The 20,154-nt window shown below is 41.6% G+C and overlaps 1 protein-coding gene across 3 annotated transcripts in view; it reads right to left on the reverse strand.

Moving 5' to 3' along the window:
- The window catches only part of LOC123937011 (Golgi pH regulator), a 58,454-nt gene extending 50,202 nt beyond the window's left edge, over nucleotides 1-8,252 (reverse strand). Inside the window, exon 1 of one of the 3 annotated variants that reach the window (XM_045997695.1) lies at nucleotides 8,014-8,252. In XM_045997695.1, the coding sequence (XP_045853651.1) occupies nucleotides 8,014-8,055 (42 nt within the window). In that variant the 5' untranslated portion in view covers nucleotides 8,056-8,252. Of the gene's footprint in view, nucleotides 1-7,573; nucleotides 7,984-8,013 lie in introns of those variants that run through there. The other 2 variants (XM_045997526.1, XM_045997607.1) reach the window with 2 other exon arrangements.
- Between the last annotated feature and the right edge of the window lie 11,902 nt (nucleotides 8,253-20,154).

A 20,154-nucleotide genomic window follows, 5' to 3' on the forward strand; every position in this document is an offset into this window, starting at 1 on the left:
TTTTTTAATGTATTTTCTTTCATGGAGCCTTCTTAGTTTCTCCACAAAACGGTTTCCCTAACAATGTAAAGCCAAGAGATTGCAGGATCCCACTTTGTCAGTTTTGGTTCAAGCTGGCATCAGATGGTAGGCACATGACAGCACTGTTCAGTGTTCTAAAAGCTGTTTTTTGTTTTCTGTTTTTTTTTTTTTTTTTTTTTTTAACTGGTGAGCAGAACCTTCTCTGTATACACACATGCACACACTCTGACACAGCTCCTCTTTTTTTCTTTTTTGTTTTAAACAATTTGTCTTGTTTTTAAAGTCATCTCTATACCCTTTGTAAGGCTCGAACTCACCACAAAGAGATCAAGAGTCAGATGCTCTATCAACTTTGCCAACCAGGTGCCCCATAACTCCTCTTTTCTTCTGTTAGGAACGTTAAGAATAAAATTCTTTAATGCCTCCCACGAACTTTAGGAGGAAGCATAAACTCTTGAGCATGGTTTAGAAGACTCTTCCAGCCTCTTGTTGTGTCCCTCATGTCCACCAAATTCGTATTTTCAGCCACACGGAACTGCCTATGGTTCTTTAGACACAATACTTTCTTTCCTATAAAGACTTCTATGGACATTGTCCTCTGACAGGAACTTCTCTCCAGTCCCTACAAGTCTTAACTTAATTATTACTACCTCTGGAAGGCCTTCATTGACCTCTCAAAGATGTGTTGCTCCTTTTATATAATCCTATTCGATCTTGTATTTCCAAAGCATTTGCCACACGGTTTTGTAATGTCTAATTTAAACACAATTTCTTAGATGTTAGCTCTGTGAGGACAAGGGTGTTTGAATATTAATCTGTATTCTCAGCACCCTGCACAATGCCTGGCACATGGTAGGCTTTCCATTAATGTTCGCTGAATAGGTAAATGGTCCAAGGTGAAAGATGGTTTGTTCTTAAGGAAGAGCCAACCTCAATTTTTTGGTGATAACCTATATGTGCTGTGCTAAGTGCTGGGGATACAAAGATGAGTAAGACAGTCACTGCCCTCAAGGAACTTGAAGTGTAGTGGTGAAGACACTAAATAATTATAATGTCACAAGGGGCATGCAATGGTAGAAATATATACATAATGTAAAATATGGGAAAAGGGAGATCAAATAGGTATGTAGAGAGATAGGATGCATTTTCTGGAGAATACCTTAGTTGAAGGAGGTTTTAATTCAGGGCTACAAGCTTGTATCATGTGCAAATTTGGGGATTATATGTATTTTTCTAGAGAGAGGCTCTAAGGTATTTATCACACATTCAAAGTTTTCCACCACCCCTAAAATAGTAAAGAACTACTCTCTTCATGGATGAAAGAGCAGTAGGTAGGCAAAAGACAGGGGATGGGGTAGAAAGAACTGGCTTTCTTTATAGGTAGGAAAGAACATGAGTATAAGCACAGAACTAAGAAACTGCATGATATCTACCTGGGAGTATACTGGGAATATACATGGGTATACACAACACATGGTTTGGTGCTGCTGGAAGCTAAAATTTCGAGGAGGAAGTGGTTAAAATGAGGCTTAGAGAGGAGGAGCAGGAGAGCAACTCAGAGGCCTGAAGACCACTCTAAGGAGCTTAAAGTCTGTAGGTGATGAGTCATATTTTAGTAGGGAAAAGACACAGCCAGGTTTGTTCTACATGGACTATGGTGGCCATGTAGAAGATGCATTTGAAAGAAACAACACCGCAGAAAGAGAAACCGTACAGGAGGTTACCATGGCTGTCCCGATGACAGATGCTAAAGGTCTGAACTAAGACACTGGTGGCTGGAGAGGAGACAATAGATTGAATACTTAGGTTAAATCAGCAGGGAGGAGTCAAGCTTGACCAGTCTGGAATACACGATGAAGAAGAGTGAGGCCACCCAATTTATACAAAGAATATTGGATAAAGAAAAGGTCTGGGAACTAGGCTGGGAGATTAAGAGAGTTCAATTTAAGATGTGCTAAGTGCCTAAGGGCCATCCAGGTCAACATAAAAGAGATTATAAAGGCAGAGCTCAGATACACCTTAGAGTTGAAACCACCACCGAAGTACCAAGTATGTGAGATCACCCAGGAATAGTATGTACAGTGAGAAAAGCAATGTGGCAAGAAAACAGTGGAGGGTAGGAATGGGAAGAACAGAGCAGGAAGGAGACAGAGAAGGAGTGGACAGAGAATAGACCCAGGAGTGGGTGGTATCCTGAAACCAAGGGAATAGTCTGAATGAGTGTTAATTGAAGCAGAGGGGCAATAAAACCAGGACTGAAAATTGTTCAAAGGATTTGGTACCTTGAAAGTTAATGCTAACCTTATGGAAACCAGTGAATACTGAAATGGAGGCAGGAAGCCGACTGCAGGTGGGCTGAGGGTGAAAAGGGTAAGGCAACAGAGACAATAAACACAAATTAACCTAGGGAGAGCCAAGACTGAGAAATACTGACAGCACTTTTCAGAAAACAAGAATAATACTAAAATCTGTACGGAATCACAGAAGACCCTGAATAGCCAAAGCAATCTTGAGAAAGAAGAACAAAGTTAGAGGTATCACACTCCTAGTTTTCAAGATATACTACAGAGCTGTAGTAATCTAAACAGTATGGTACTGATACAAAAATAGACACATAGAACAATGGAACAGAATAGATATCCCAGAAATAAACTCTGGTTTACATGGTCAATTAATCCATGACACAGGAGGCAAGGATATATAGTGGGGAAAAGCCAGTCTCTTCAATAAATGGTACTGGGAAAACTGGACAGCTATATGCAAAAGAATGAAACTGGATCACTTTCTTACACCCTACACAAAAATAAACTCAAAGTGGATTAAAGATTTAAATTGGAGACCTGAGACTATAAAACCCCTAGAAGAAAATACAGGCAGTAATCTCTTTGACACTGGCCTTAGCAACATTTATCTAGATAGGTCTCTTTAGGCAAGGGAAACAAAAGCAAAAGTAAACTATTGGGGGGCACCTGGGTGGTTCAGTCGGTTGAGTTCCGAATCTTGGTTTCCGCTTAGGTCATGATCTCAGAGTCATAGGATCAAGCCCTGTGTTGGGCTCTGTGCTCGGCATGGAGTCGGCCTGAGATTCTTTCTCTCCCCTCTGCCCCTCTCCTTACTCTCGTTTCCTCTCTCTCTAAAAATAAATAAATAAAATCTTAAAAACAAAACAAAACAAAAACTACTGGGAGCATACCAAAAAAAGCTTTTGCACAGCAAAGGAAAAACACAACCTACTTAATGGGAGCAGATATTTGCAAATGATATATCCAATAGCTGATATCCAAAATATACAAAGAATTTATTCAACTCAACAACCAAAAGACAAAAATTCCAATTGAAAATGGGCAGAAGACCTGAACGAACATTTTTCCAACGAAGACATACAGATGGCCAACAGACACATGAAAAGATGCTCAATATCACTAATCACCAGGGAAATGCAAATTAAAATCACAATGAGATATCACCTTATACCTATAGGAATGGCTACTATTCAAAAGACAAGAAATAACAAGTGATGGCAAAGATGTGGAGGAAAAGGAACCCTTGTGCAATGCTGGTGGGAATGCAAACTGGTGTAGCTACTGTGGAAAACAGTATCGAGCTTCCTCAAAAAATTAAAAACAAAAACACTAATTGGCAAAGATATATGCACCCTTGTGTTTACTGCAGCATATTTGCAAAAGCCAAGGTATAGAAGTAACCCAATGATCCATATGAGGATGAGGAAGATATGGTGTTTGTGTACATATGTGTACACACACACACACACACAAATATTTTGCAGCCATAAAAAAGGATGAGATCTTAACATCTGAAGAACATAGACGGACCTAGGGGATATTACGCTAAGTGAAATTAAGTCAGATGAGAAAGACAAATAAGATGTGGTTTCATTTATATGTGGAATCTAAAAAACAAAACAAACAAACACAAAGCAGAAACAGACCCATAAATGCAGAGAACTTATGGTTGCCAGAGAGGAGGGAGTGGGGGGATGGGCAGAATGGGTGAAGGGGTGTGGGAGATACAGGCTTCCAGTTATGGAATGAACATCACAGGGATAAAGATACAACCTAGAGAATATAGCATTGTATGGTGACAGATGGTAGCTACACTAGTGGTGAGCACAGGCTAACTCAGAAGACTGGTGGATGACCAAGTACTATTTGGTACACCTCAAACTAATGTAATTTTGTGTATCAACTATACTTCAATTAAAAAACAAAACAAAAAATTGTTTAAAAAATATGAAAAAGAGAAAACATTAGATAGTAGCCTAGAGAAGGAGGTGGGGAAAATAAAAAGTTTATAGGCCTGGGGGAAGAAAGTAGTAGAGTAAGGGGCAGGTGAACACATGTGAGAAGGAATCTATACTACATATTTTGGATGTATTCAAATATTTTGTATTTCAAAATAAAGTCTTTTTAATTTTGTTATTCATTTTTCACATTTCATTATGCCCTTTTAAATAAATGTCCCATTTTACTTTTGGTGAGTTTATATTTTACATAAAATTGCCTTAAGACCAGTTAGTTATGTGGCAAAAATACTTGGGGCAAAGGTGTTTACAAGGAAAACTAATTAACAGTGTTAATAATTTACTATGATTAGCAGCAACTAACCTTTATTGATCATTTACTATATTCCAGGAAATCTAAGTACTTAGCACTGTAATCTCATTAAATCCTAAAAACCTGAAATGATTATCCTCACTTCAGAGAAAGATGAGGTTTATAGAAGTTAATTCATTTATAGTAATTGTCAAATCAGGATCAAATTTGAAGTTTGTATGGCTGATTTCAAAGCTTGTGCTTTTAAACACTTTATAGTAAGCTGCGCTAAGATCAAAGGCACAGGTGGAGAGGATGACCTTAAGAAGGGGTAAGGGGCACTTTATTTTCTGACATGGGAGGAAGGCAGCTGGGATGGTTGTAGACATACATAATGGCTTAGATTAAGACCTAGGAGTAGAAGGAGATTATATCTTTTGTCCTCCCTTTTACTGATATAGTAGGAGGCAAGGTTACCTGCTAAGAGTTTTAAAAGATGAGGATGAAAAGGGGGGCTTTGAGGACAGTGATAAAGATTCAGAGAAATTATGAGGGGAATGGTACAAACAGCTGGCCATTTCAAGAAAAATAAATAAAATAAAGCCTGAAATATTTATTTAGTTAATTTTATTTCTTTACGTAGGCTCCATGCCTAGCATGGGGCTCAAACTCATGACCCTGAGATCAAGAGAAGGATGCTCTACAGACTGAGCCAGCCAGGTGCCCCACAGACTTCATTTAAACTAAACCTTTCAGTTCATATAAAACAGGAAAAATGAGGAAGAGGGGTTTCTAACATAACTACATCTCTATTTACTTAATATTTACTAGGCTTCCATGTATCAGCAGCTGATTAAGATGCTGGGGAATACAGCAGAGAATAAGAAAGAATAACCTGGACCTCATGAAGTTTATAAATAGCAGACACAAATAATAGTGATAGAGGCTAAGAAGAAAATAAAACAGGAAAATGGGATTGAAGGTGGCTAGAATGGGTGCTACTATGATGGGGGTAGGGAGTCAAGACAAACCTCTCTAAAGTGATATATTTACTGATACCAAAACAATGATGAAGGAGCTACATAAATACACGGTCAGAGAACAGTCCACACAAATGATACTCACTTGTAAAGAGCATTAAATATTTAATATTGCATGTGAAATGTGTGAAAGTTAAAGTATTATATAATGTAAAAAGATATGAAAGCCACTTTCTTGCTTCAACTTACTATGTCTGTTAAAAATCTTAAGATGCTTGGTGCCTGGGTGGCTCAGTGGGTTAAAGCCTTCCGCCCAGGTCATGATCCCAGGTCCTGGGATCGAGCCCCGCATCGGGCTCTCTGCTTAGCGGGGAGCCTGCTTCCTCCTCTCTCTCTGCCTGCCTCTCTGCCTACTTGTGATCTCTGTCAAATAAATAAATAAAATTAAAAATCTCAAGATGCAACAATATAATGCCAATTTCCTCACCCACATTCTTTTTTAAAAATTGAGTAAAAAAAAAACTACTGAAATATTGTCATTTTTCCTAAGTCAGTAGTACGGCTGAAACCTGAATTGTCACAAAGGGCAATTAGCCTTAGAAAAATTAGAAAAGCTTAAGAAAAGTTAGAAAAATATGAGAATTACATGCCCAGATTTTTGTGTTAATAAATTTGAATATTATGCAGCCAATTAAAAACAATTATGAAAATTATATAAAGGATGGTAAATTTTAAAAGTTATCTTTAGAGTGTTCCTTGTTTCTTATTTTCTAAAATGTTGTATTTAAAGTTTTTCCAGAGCCACGGATAGTGCTCTGTTTCAAAGACAGAAGCATTAGGATGAAGGACTATGGAAACTAGATCAAAAATTTAGTTTCATTTAAACTCTCAAAAGAAACTGTTTCTGTCATTTGCCACTTGAAATATACTCTAAACTACTGGGGAAATGAGGAGGTAAAAATCAATAATTAGATAGTCTGAGCTTCTACAAATATTAACAGTTGGCCAGCCAATACTTGTGTTTAGTACTTGTACTTAAAGGCAGGGGGATAAGGCTTGGACAAAACAGGACCTCAAAAAATAAATACATAAATATCAGAGCTATGATAAATGCTATGAAGAAAACAGAGTAGCTGAACGAATGAAAGCTGGTAAAAGCAAGAGACTTCCACTCTATCGTCCAGCAATGGCACACTAGGTATTTACCTAAAGGATACAAACATAGTAATCGGAAGGGCATATGCACCCACTGTTTATAGCAGCAATGTCTGCAATAGCCAAACTATGGAAAGAGCCCAGGTGTCCATCAACAGATGAATGGGTAAAGAAGATATATATAAAGGAATATTACTCAGCCACCAAAAAAATGAATCTTGCTATTTACAACGACCTGGATGGAACTAGAGGATATTATGCTAAACAAAATAAGTCATTCAGAGAACGACAATTATCATATGATAATTCACTCATATGTAGAATTTAAGAAAGACAACAGAGGATCATAGGGGAAGGGCAGGAAAAACTAAAGTAAGACGAAATTAGAGAGGGAAACAAACCATAAGAGACTTTTAACTATAGGAAATAAACAAAGTTGCTGGAGGGGAGGTAACTGAGTAATCAGCATTAAGAAGGGCACCTTTGATAACCACTTGGGTGTTATATGCTACTAATGAATCACTAAACTCTGAAACTAATACCTATATGTTAATTAATTGAATTTAAATTTTAAAAAAAGCAAGAGGCTTCCTAGACATAGCTTGTACAGAACAAGGAATTAGCGTTTATTTAGGTTTGTACCCTCAGAGTTTTTATAAAATGGTCGATAAAAGTCTGCTGACTGTGCTAATGAATGAAGGTGCCCAATGGGTAAAAAAGGGAGGGTTAAGAAAAAGATCCGAAGCAGAAAGAATATTAAAGGATGAGGTATTGGTGCACAAACCAAACCTTAAGTACTTTTAAGGTCTCTGAGGTGACCACGGCAAATTCCTGCAAATGGGGATTCAGGATTGGACAACTAACCAGCAAGGTCCCCACGTGTCCCCAGGAGCCAGCTCCCATTGGCCTGCTGCGTACTCCGCACACGGAACCACACTCTTCCCGGATCCATGGGTGACAGGCGCAGGCCAGAAGCTTCGGGGGCTTTGGGGACCGCCCTTTTCTCGCGTCCCCGGCGCTGAGCGCTGAGGCCGTGTGATTCTCTCCAAAAGTGGACGAGAGAGCGGGGAGATACAGGGTGGGTGGGGGAGCGGACGGCCGCAGGACGCCTTCCCACCATGAGGGCTGAGGAAATCGGACTCAGCAAATTCCACACTCTCCCCGAGCTCTGGGAACCGAAGAGGCAGGTGCGGACGCAGGACAAGGACAGCGAGATTCTGGGCCAGCCAGCATCACTGAAACTCCGAGAAGACAATTCACGGAAGAGTGGCTGAGGGGTCTCGGGGTGGGAGGCAGTAGCTCACCTGAGAGGTAATCATGATGCCAGAGTCAATCAGGAAACTCATGGTGTAGGGGAAGGCTAGTGCTTCCAATTTCCACTCCCTGTGATCGCAGCAAGCTCGGGCCACAGGCCCTTTCACAAAGGCGGCCTTCGCCCGGGGGACACCGCGGGGACCGCGGCTAGCCAGCCCGACGCCATCAAGCTGCGCCCCAGTCAACCAATCCGCGCCTCTATCCAGAGCTTCCCGCCCTGGGCTAAGAGTGGGCGGGGCGGACGCGACTCTTGGGAGGAGAGGCCCCGGGGGTGGGGTCAAGGAGCGGAAGTTCTGGGGGCGTGGCTGAATTATGGATGTCCTGGCTAAAAGGGGCGGAATATAATTAGGTGGTTTGAAAATCCCAGAGTTGATGTACTGCAAGGTAGCATTTTATTTATGAGGCCAAAGATGGTGGGGCCTGACCTAATATCTTATTTTAAGTGGTAATTCCATTTTGTAGTGGTCATGGTTAATAAGATGAAGTTAATGATTATAATGAGCTAGATAGACCATAACTGAGGCATTGTGTTTTAAATGTTATTACTTACACTTGGCTACCCAAACAACTACTTAATTACAGGTAAGGAAGAGTGGAGAGGCAGATGATATTTTTAGCAAATATAGATAAACAAGGTGGTAACAAAAAAAAAGCACACCATCTATAACAGGAGTGATAATCTCATCGAACTTGGTAACAGTCAGCCCACACCCGGAGTACTGCAGTTTTTGTACCACACTTTCAGAGGCACAGAGATATATTGGAGCATGCTCAGAGGTGAGCCACCCAATGAGGACAGATGGGAGGAACTGAAGTAAGGAGACTCAGGAACATGATAACTACGTGTGAAAGAATGGGTAGAATGGATACGGCCCCTGGAAATACATGTTAGACAAAGGACTGGAAGTTAAACGAAGCTAGATTTAATTCAAAACAAGGAATAATTCTTTAGGGGTCTGAAGATGAATTATTTTAGGAAATAGTCCCCCTCCGTTGGAGTTGCTCAAATATGGACTGAATCACTTCTTCATCCATTTGATACCCATTTCATGAAAGCTTAATGCATTGCTGTGAGGCTTATCCTTTTGCCCTCGGGCTCTAGGTAATCCTGTAGTGCCTGTAGTCTCATAGCACTAGAAGGTGATTTTGTCTGAGGGCAATGACCCAGTGTGAGAGCTGCTATAGTCCATACCTGGAAGCACAGCCTTGAGTGCACCTGGCATTGAGGACCTGAGTGTTTAGACTACTGCAATCTGAGTAACTGATTTATTACACACTGATTTATTGGAATTGAACTCTGCCCTACTAAGCAGTCCAAACTACCTGTCAGATGTCCAATCCTTTATCCAGAAGGCTAGGAAGCCGTGGAGGTAGCCCTACTATGGGAGAGTCAAGTCAAAGAACTTTGCGTCTTTGGCTACATCTATCAGGGAGGCAGGTAGATGACCACACGGATGCTACTTGATGAATTAGAATTTCATCTAATTCATCTGAGATTCAAGGCTGTGTGATAATGCAGAATTCTGGGAGAACATATCAAGGTTAGTAGTTCACTTTGGTGGCTTACTGGGATGCATGGTCGGGATCAGGGTCTCAGTGAACTTGGCAAAGCAGAGAAAGGCATGCCATCCCACTGGCCCCAGCCCTGTGCAAAGCTCTGAATGGCACCATTCAGGATTTTCCCTACTGTAACACCTGTATCCAGGTCAAGGACAGGCCTTGGTGACCCAAAGAACTATACCCCTTGCTTTTGATTGCAGAATGTGTCTAGAAGCTTTCACACTAGATTTATGTCCAATTGACTCACCTCTCAAAGTACCGGGAGGGATGGCTGAAACTGAGAGCTATGAGTTCTTGCTTTTTTTGTCCTCACCTTTGTTTCTTTTCCATTAGAGCTATTACCAATCCCCATGACCAACAATGGCCTTTGACAGGAATGGAGATCTCTCCTCTCAATCCCTCCAGGCCAAGTGCACAAACCCTTCCCTTAAATCTCTGGATCCCAGCTGAACCTAAGGTATAGCATTTAACAATAAAACTTTGCCAGTCATATGTCACAAGACTATGGTAGTTATTATATCACATAGAATAATATTTATGATGGTGATAATAGCTAATACATACCAAGTACTTACTATGTGCCAGATACTATTTTTAGATCTTGACATGTACTAACTCATTAACTCCCTAACTTAGTCCCTGACTTGCCTCTATATGGCCGACATGATTGTTTTGTTTCTTTTGGAAGCATATTGAGCACATTGGCACTTGTTGGATTACAGGCCTAGGAGAATGAGGCTCAGGGAGAGAAAGGAGTTCCTTCTTCTTTCTATTTCTTTTCTCATCCTAGAATCTTTCTCTTTTCAGGATTTGACATTGAAATATCCATTTTCTTCACAGAAAGCCTCGCCACCTATGGGGAGTATAGGATCCTATATTATGTTCATAACTGGACTAGAAGGTGAAAACATAACTATTTATTAGCAGTACACAAACATTATCAGGGGCTGTTTTCCTGTATTTCTAAATTTGTAGGGTTATATCTGTCTACTTGCAAATCAAGATTTGTCTAGATTTTTTCCCCTGGGACATAATCAATTCCTTCCAATTTATGATTTCAGGTCTTTTATCAGACTTTCTAAGGAAGCTTTGTCCCATTAGATCTTTGATGTTTATGGTTCTCTTGTCCTGACTGTCCTTCAGGAGGATCCATATTTATGTTGGATTTCTGTGGCCTTCACTCCATGTCTATTACCTCCTCTGTGATAATTTTCATGCCTTTGTTCCTCCTCTTGGCATTCTGGGAGACTTCCTGATGTCATGATTCTTTAAAGTACTGATTTTGCTTTATGTGTTGCTAATTTTGCTCTTTATTCTTAAATTCTGCTGTGACTTTGCTTACTAACTCTGCTAGCTTCTTTTCCAACTCAGTCTACTGTCTTATTATCTTCTGTTTCATTTCTTGCTTTACAGAGTCCATGTTTTCTTTTAAATTTTTTGAGCTCACAAAACAGATTTTAAGCTTACTTATTTAAGCTTAAGTAAATATCTTTTGAAATTATGCTATTCTTTTATTTCTGGTGTCCACTGTTTGTTTTCTCCAGGTTGTTAACTGTCTCTTTGTTGTTATTTTCCTTGTCTCTTACTCATCTGTAAAGATGAGCATCTCATCTGTCTCAGTATATGTGTGGAACCCAACTAGACACAGTAGTTAACTCAACAGGACTTTTAAAAAGTCAAGAAGGGTCTTTGGCTACTGGATAAGTGAATAGCTAAAAAATATTTAAAGGGAAGACATTTGTATGCAACTCAAGAATAATACAGAGTTGTCCTAGAAATTATGGTTTCAGTTTGATACAATAAGTTGGAGAAAGTTGAAGTTCTGATCTGAGATACATTAGAGATGCCCATATTTGTCATAATGCCATAAGAATACCTCTTGTCATCGTGTCTGCCTTAAAGATGTGATTGAGGATTTTTGGGTCACATTATATTCTGTGGGTTTAGCTCACTTGCATTTATTTGATCTCATCCATTTTCTGTTGGTTTTATTAATCTAATTAAATTCTGGAGATTCCTTGGTCTTTCTTCCATCTATAGGTCCAGCCAGTGTAGAGATGATAACTGTAACAAGTGAAAAAGGTAGAAAAATAGACCTGGAAAACCTGGATGAATTAGAAAAACTGAACATTTTTCAGGAAAGCTGAGTGTTAGAGAAAGAGTAGCTGCAGGGAGGGGAAGCCCCTTGAAACTCTGTTCCTGGCCCAAGGAGTCATGACCAGACATCATCCTCATGGTGGCAAATGCCCAGCCACCTGGAATTAGCATTATAGTTACCATCTGTTCAAATCCTGCCCACTTCTAAGAGCATTTGGAGCATATTAAAACACATATCCTATATACAATGAAATCATTAAAACAAAGGAAAAGGAACCATACTTGATGGCTTTACGTCAAATCCTCCTCCTCGCTAGTTCATTCTTTCCACAGGAGTTGGAACAGTCTGAGGGAAAGTGGCTAATAAAATATGATGGAAGGAATGGTATGCGACTTCTAAGTTTCGGTCATGAAAGACCTGGAAGCTTTTGCTTGATCTCTTGGATCACTTGCTCTAGGGGAAAGCAGCCACCAGCTCATGAGACCCTCAAGCAGACCCAAAAGCAACTAACCTGCCCATGCTAACTTGCTAATCATGTAACCGTGTGAGTGAGTTGGTCCTACCACCCCAGCTGCGGACCCTGTCAGTATCTGTCTGCAACCTCATGAGAGACCCCAAGCTTCTCCAGAATTCCTGACCCACAGAAACTATGAGAGACGATAAATGCTCATTGTTGTTTTAAGCCACTAAGTTCTGGAGTGATTTGTTATTCAGCAACAGAGAGCTAATACATCAATCATTACAGGTGCCATTTTTACTAAATATTTGCATGGCATAGCCTTGTAGCTTTTGATTTTCATTTCTTTATCATTCACTGTTCAATCGGTAAGCCAAAACAACAGATTTTACATTTTTGTTATAACCACATGTAACCTCAATTTCTATCAATAGGTAACATATTGCTAGATCTTGTGATGGATACATCTTGAGATCTCAGAGGACTAACACAATAGAGTTTATTTTTTATTTAATTAGAAGTTCAAAAGCCCAATTAGAAATTGATAGGGATGGGAAGGCCCTCTGATCTACAGTCATTCAAAGACTGACTGCCATCTTCAACATATGGCTTCCAAGTTTGGTCTGGGTGATGACATCCAGCAATTCATATACCGCACCCCCCCCCCACATTCCTTTATTTATGACAAAGCAAAGCCTCTTTGCTTCCAAACCTGGAACCCCTGGGACCATTAGGGAATCTCTTCTTCAAAAATATTCCTATGTAGTGTCAGCCTACAGTACATCCCTTTAGTGATGGGAGTGCTTGGCCCATTGTCTCCTTCTTGCCTTGGGAGATGTCTCAGTACTCATTCACCAAACATTACTATGTTCCAGGCACTCTGCTAAGTTCTGAATATTCAGAGTTACATAGGATGAAATCTCTATCCTAAATTTGCTTGCAGTCAGATGCGAGAAAAGGGGGCGATAAAACAACGTGATAGATACTTTGGTAGAAGTGTAGACAAGTATTGAAGGATCACAAAGGAGGGAGCAACTAGGTTTGTCTTGAGAAATTTGTGGAATTTCATAAAGATGGAGACAACAGAGCTGAATGTTTAAGGGTGAGAAGGAACTGACCATGGAGAAAAAGGCAGGCCACGGCAGAGTCTTGAAACTTCATGGAATTCATTTGTCACCATGGGCCAGGCCTGCCTATACTAGGGACAGGCCAATGGTCCCAGAAAGTTGGGGCACATATGGGTGTGGGTAGATGTGGGAGATGAGGCTACAAAGATGGTACAGCAGTTGAGACCTTGCAAACAATAGAGATAATTTGAGCTAAGTTAAATGAAACAAACAAGCAAAACTCTGGGATAGTTCAGCAAACTGGCTGAAGATCCTGGCTAGAGACCAGGATCTGGAAAAAGAGGAACCAAGCATGGTGCAGAAATCTGGATAAGCAGGAACTCACTGTGGGTCTGTTCAGGGGCTTCTGTCGAGATCAATGTATTTCAACCAAGTTACAGTCTCTCGGTTACTCCACTCAAGATCTGCATTCCAGAGAGAGAAGGTATGGTTGGCCTATTTGGGTAAAAAAACAAAACAAAAACCCCAAAAAACAAAAACCTGACCCTTGACCTGACCTAGGAGAAGCTCATAAACATTACTTAGAGTTCTACCATGCCTATCTCTAACTGAGGAAGTGTATCTCCCCTAGATAAAATTGAGATGTTATTATAGGAAAAGGGAGAATAGATTCTGGGCAGGTAAAAACAGATGTCCTATCTAGGTGGGTTGAAGGCAGTTATAAAGGCTTTGTGTGTTGTGTTGAGGAAATGATAATTTATTGGGTGTGTAATGAGGAGCTGTTGAAGGATTTTAAGCAGAGAAGTGGCATGGGAAGTCTCAGGCAGAATTTTTTGGCCAATTTTATTTTGAGTTATCTATTTATTTTGATCAGCAATGAATAACTTTAACTCTTCCTATGGTTGTCAGAGACATTGGTGAGAACAAATCCTATTCTTTTGCTTCTTTTCAAAAGGCCAAGAAAGTATACTTTTTGATTTTTCCTGATGTTTGTATAGAGAAAAAGAGGGAACAAAGTGATCAAATCTAACTGATAAGGAGAGTTTTCATGTTCATTCTACCCAGTGGTGAGCTGGAACTGGCCTATACTGGCCCATAAGTATCATTTGCTAAGTTTCCTGGAATTTTGTGAGCTAGTTGTTAAACGCAGTCATTATTAACAAACTACATAAACTTAAAGAAAATATGAAACACAAGATAATAAATACTCAAAGCGCATCGCTTCTTATTTTATTACTATCTACATTAATGGGTTATTTGTATGTATTATAAGGTAGAAATATTTTATAATGTTGTGCTACTATACACCTCTCCCCAGCTATGTGTTCAATGACATTAGGCTGGGAAATTAACGGGCAATAGTAGGAGAATTTACACCGAGGAAACTGGCAAACATTATAAACTGGGAAGGACCTCTTTACCCTGCAGAGAGCAGGTTGTGAAATGTTTACCAGAATACAATTGCCCCCTCCCCATACCCCAGGCCTCTTGTTCAGCAACCCCTTAATTCCAAAGGAAGAATAACGAGAAATTGGGGCAGTCCTTCACAGTCCTTCACAGTCTAGCTGCGGTGACAAGTCAAAAGAAAAAAAACAAAGATGGCGAAAAGTCAAGTTAGTTTTATTTGTTTTGCAACCATCTAACATGTGACTATTAGCTCTAACATAAGGATGTGGAGGGTTGGAGAATTCAGGGCACAATCGCAATAAGGCCTCTCTCCCTTGCCAGAGATCTCCCCAGGATGTTTGTTATGAATATGCTTCTTAGCTGAGTCCTTACTAATTCCATCATGATGGAAACTTTTGCAGAAAAGGCAATGAAGGCATCTACTTTTCCCTCCAGGAAATTTCATGTATCTTTCCAGAATTCTCTTTGTCTGCCCTAAAGAAAGAACTTCCAGAAGGAAATGGGGCTGGAGCTTACAGTATATCCCCCTGCTACCTTTGTGGCTGGCTTTGGGAGCTACAGTGTCTGGGGCAGCGGAGAGTGACTTGTCTTTTATAAAAACATTTCTTTCATCTTTTTTTTAAAAAGATTTTATTTATTTGTCAGAGAGAGAGAGCGCACACAAGCAGGGGGAGCAGCAGGCAGAGCAGACAGAGGGAGAAGCAGGCTCCCTGCCAAGCAGGGAGCCCTATGCAGGACTCCATCCCAGGACTCTGGGATCATGACCTAAGCTGAAGGCAGATGCCCAACCAATCGAGCGTTTGGGATGCCTGGGTGAGCCACCCAGGCATCCCAAATCTTTCTTTTATCTTATCTAACTGTTGAACCTACAGTTTTGTTTCCTTTTTCTCCCTCCTTCCCAGTTACACATTTAGTTAAAATACGATAGTTACAAGAAGGGAAGGTCTTCTAGGCACACACTCTACTTTGTTTTACAGACGATATGTACACTTAGAGGAGTTTTCCATCCAACCAGGCAAAGCCTTTTTCATCTAAATTTTGCTAACTTGGGTTGTGTGGTTGTTTGCACATGGTATGCATAGAGTGAAAGTTCAGGATCAGTGGAAGGAGAGAGGAAGAGAGATGTGATGGGATAGGATATGCTGCATGGGTCCGATGCTCCTTTTTCACCCTGAGAATGAGCCCAGGACCCTGCTCCGGAACTCCTGGAGAGCAACTGCCCACACTAGCCTTGCCCCAGGCTTATCCCATGGCTTAAACCCGAAGAGTTCCTGCCCTAACTCCAGGGGCTCACTGCTGCCGTGAGTCAGAGACAGTCTCAGGGGCTGGTGCGTCTCTACGAGTGAGCTCTGGGAAGCAGACTGTCTGTAGCACCGCCTGGAGCAGTGACTTCTCTCATGATAAAAAATGTTCTTTTTTCATAGTGTCATTCTTAGAAATTCAGGACAACAGAAATATTGACCATTCCCCCTCCTCATTTACTTCCTTCCCTTTAGTTATTAGCTCGATTTTTGTCAGGATTTTAGTCAACAATCTGTGCAGTGTTTGAAAGTGGTGGCTGTCATTGCTTCAGTATACATTTGACAGTAAGGACTTCTCACAAATTTAGATAAGGCCTTCTTCCCCTTCCTTTTATTTCCAGATTAGTGAGCTTTTAAAAACACCAACTTATTTCTTCTAGTACGCTCGGTTTTTCCTGGATATCAATTTGCTGTTGTGTCTTGTGAAGGAGGGGCAATATTTGTTACACCCCATTCACCTAGGGAAGTGACATTTTGGTAAGTGACACTGTGGGCTCCTGAGAGTCAACAAGGGGCAGCCAACGCTGCTGAATTGAACTTCATTGGTTTTTTGCGGGAAAATCTTATCCCCAGTCACACTGACCTTCAGGAGCATTTGTCTAATTCTGTGTTGGATGTGTCACCTATGTGGCAAGTGGCAAAGTCATGGTGAAAAGCAGATAGGCCTTCTTACAATGCCCCAAATGCTAAGCCTAGGGATTACAGAGCAAGGTTTGATGTTTCTAACTGAACTGCGAGTAACTGTCCCTCCTGGTCTCCTGGTCACAGATCTCCTCTGACAGAGGTGTTGTTAACTGCTCTTAAGTGCCTGGCCCTTTGCCTCTGGGAGGAGCTGCACTTCGGCTATTCAGCTGTCCATTGCTTCTTTTTATTGGTAGATCTATGTGCCCTAAGGGTTTTAGTCTAACAGGAGAAGGACCAGAAGTAGGATTTAAAGCCGGACCTCATGGAGCCCAGGTGGGGATTATAATCCTGAGTCGGCCATAATTATTTGCCCCACAACATATACTGAGGGATCCAGTTGTATAGGGTAAGGGCCTCAGCGGACACACAGCTACCTGGGAATGGACCCTGGGACATTTCTCCCAAGGATGAAAGCAATTACCAATCTCTCCCCCAGGCATTTCTCAAGGTCAAAGAGCCTCAAGTTCCTACTAAACATGTGGGGTCCAGATTCTGTTTTGAGTCTTCTCTGAGAAAACTGACCTCCAGAGTATCTATTCCATATTGAAAAACTCTCATTAGGTAACTGCAAGACAGGTTGAGAGGGTGGGATGGAAACCACCCACCTCCCTTCCTTCCCAGTCTCCCTGCGGCTGGAGGAATCTTTCAGGGAGTGGCAACACTCGGCAGGCTCCAGACTTGGCAGCCGACTCATTACCCTTATGATACCCTTGGAGGTAGGTTGGTGGCAAATACCATCTCAAGTTTGTAGATAGGAAGCCAAGACACAGAGAAGTGAGGGGATGACAATAACATAGCTACTAAATGGCAGAAATAGAAAAAAAAAAATCCTGGTTCCTTGATGCCTGTGTCTCTTTCTCCCTAGGTAGTCTTCCTCATTTATTGGGAAGACTAAGAGGGAAAATGGCAACTTCCATGGTCATGGGGAAGCTATAGACCATGAGGCAGGAGGCTGTTTCATCCAAGGAGATACACTCACTCCCAGGCTTCTGTCCTCACTAAGACAAGGAGACCAGCTGCCTTCCCCTAGGCCCTTGCCACTGCTTCCAAACAGCACCAAGCAGCTTTCTTCTGGAGCATGATGCCCTTCTCTTTTCCTTTTTTCTTTTGGATTAGGTCCTAGTTGAGACAGACACTCCATTCTGGTGATGATCAAGCTCTTCTCAGGCTCTGAGCTTATATCTTCTTAAAATGAGTCTTCAGGAGTTAAAACTGTAGAAGCAAGGGTGCAGCCAGTGGGATGAGTGTAGTGACCCAGTCTCTCGAGTTCTCAGGCCCCAGAACTGTGCTACTTGTCTCCCCAGATGGAAGGTCTGGGTGGAATAGTGGTGCTGGCCAGGGGCAGATTCAAGCCATAGCCAGAAAGTCACATGTCTTTGAGATAAATATACCTCTTCTATTCAACTATCCACTGCCTGATATGTTCTTTCATTGAAAGTTTGTCACTTTGGATTGACATAGGTAAAATATATTTTAGGCTTTTTTTTTTAAAGATCTTATTTATTTATTTGAGAGAGAGAGAGAGAGCATGAGAAGGGAGACTCTCCATGTGAGCCCCATGTGGGACTTGATCCAGGGACTCTGGGATCATGACCTGAGCGAAGACGGTCACTTAACCAACTGAGCCACCCAGACACCCCTATATTAGGCTGTCTTTTAGGATATAAAATTTCCTGGAGGGATGATCAAACAATCATACCTTAGGATGAATTTAATTTTTAGATCACTTTGTTTTAAAATAGGGCACTAAGGAATGGGAATATTGACACCCGGGGAGGAATAGTTTTGGAGGAGGCTTTGCTCTGGAAAAGCATATCTTGGATGAATATTGTAAAAGGAATGTGATAACCAGAGGGTAGTCCAGGGGATTTGCATGCTTTGGGATAGTGCTGGTTGGGAAAAAGAATTAAGGCAGTTTTCTGGGTACTTCTTTTGGGTTCCCTGGTGGTCCCCTGCCAGATCTCTGCCATGTCATCTTGGTTTCTATCCCTCCTTCTTTAGCCTTGGCACTGCAGCCCATGATGCTAGTTTTGGTTTAGATAAACTGTCTTGATTATCACTTTGTCCTTCAGCTCTGGGAATTGATTGGCTCCAGGTAAAAATTGCTCCTTGTGTGAAGTGTGTATTTGCACTTGAGGATTTCCCTGGATTGGATTCTATGTTTGAGGAGTGTTGGTTGTGAGGGTAAAGGATAGGAGAACTTCGAGGTCCCTCTTTTTCCCTTTAGTCTCTATGTCCCTTCCAGGGATGGCACCTGGTCTGGGACTAGACTTTGGGATTCTGGCTGTTTTAGCTCCCACTTCATAAGAGGCTCTCCCTAGTACCACTGTGATGGTCCTGTTTGTATACATCTCATATCTCAGCAAGGCCTGAGAGCTGACTTTCCTCAAGACAGGCCAGTGAGCAGGTTATCTCCTGGCTCAGACTGGCTTGCTCCCAGCCCCTGATGAAAGAAGGTGTCGATTTCAGGGTGAACACTCACTGATATTGGAAGAGGAGAGAAAAGAAGGGGACCTTCTTTCTTCAGGGAAGAAAACTGCGACCAGGCCTCAAGGACCTTTCAGTTCAGGGAGAGGGTAAGATTTTTGGTCTTTCCCTAATGGTGCCCAGGGCAGAATCCCCACCAATTCAAGGGATAATTAAATCAGAACCCAGGGGCTACAGTGACCCAAAAGGAAGGTCATTGAGAATACTGGGTATCTCCTGGACTGATGATTTTATTTTATTTTAATTTTATTATTTTTTTGGACTGATGATTTTAAGCTGAACACTTCAAAATGGTGAACTGAGATTTGGGAGCCATAGACACAAGTTGAGACCATAAACAATATGATCAATTCCACAGGAAAGCTGGGCTCCCTAGTGTAGGCAAACTTTGCAAACTGGTACCCCAAAGCTTAAACTTGGCTTGTGCACATTTTGCTTGGTCCACGTGGCATATTTAAAAATTTAGTTGGCAGTGTTAAAAATTTCACTGAGAAGTTTGGACTTCTGGATTCTCTAGAAAAATCAGATGGTCCAGTAACACTGCCTGATAATCAGTGCCTGGTAATGAGTGGCAGCTGCCCTCTGCCCCCCCCCCCCCCCCCAGTCTTCACAACCCTCGACATCCCAAGGCATTAGAACAGGCCCACCCTATCGATTGAAAGCCCCTGCCTGCACCCCATAGACATCTGAGCTTGGGCCCCCTGATATATGATCATGTGGTGTCTGCTAGGGAAGTGCTGGTGTGATAAAAATCCGGCTGAGCTAGTGAGCTTGAGTCGGACAGGCAAAAAGCTATGAGGCAACCACAATTCTGATTGGAGGGATTTCTGTGGAGAAACGAGGATGAAAGCAGAGCTTCCCATTGTAGTTGAGCTGGGGGGCAGGGCAGTCATTCGAGACTGGGAACTTTGATGGGACAGTGGGTTCATCTTGGTGGCCCTTTTATTTGGGAAATGTGGTTTTCTAGTTGTACAGCAAGTGCTGTGCCCTCTGCAGCACCTGTCCAATCAGGGGTGGGTGTGAGGGGAGGGACAGAAGCCTTGAATCCCGGTGGCCTCTTTACGTTTCAT

Source organism: Meles meles, chromosome 1 (genome assembly GCF_922984935.1).
Source record: "Meles meles chromosome 1, mMelMel3.1 paternal haplotype, whole genome shotgun sequence".
NCBI classification, from domain to species: Eukaryota; Metazoa; Chordata; class Mammalia; order Carnivora; family Mustelidae; genus Meles; species Meles meles.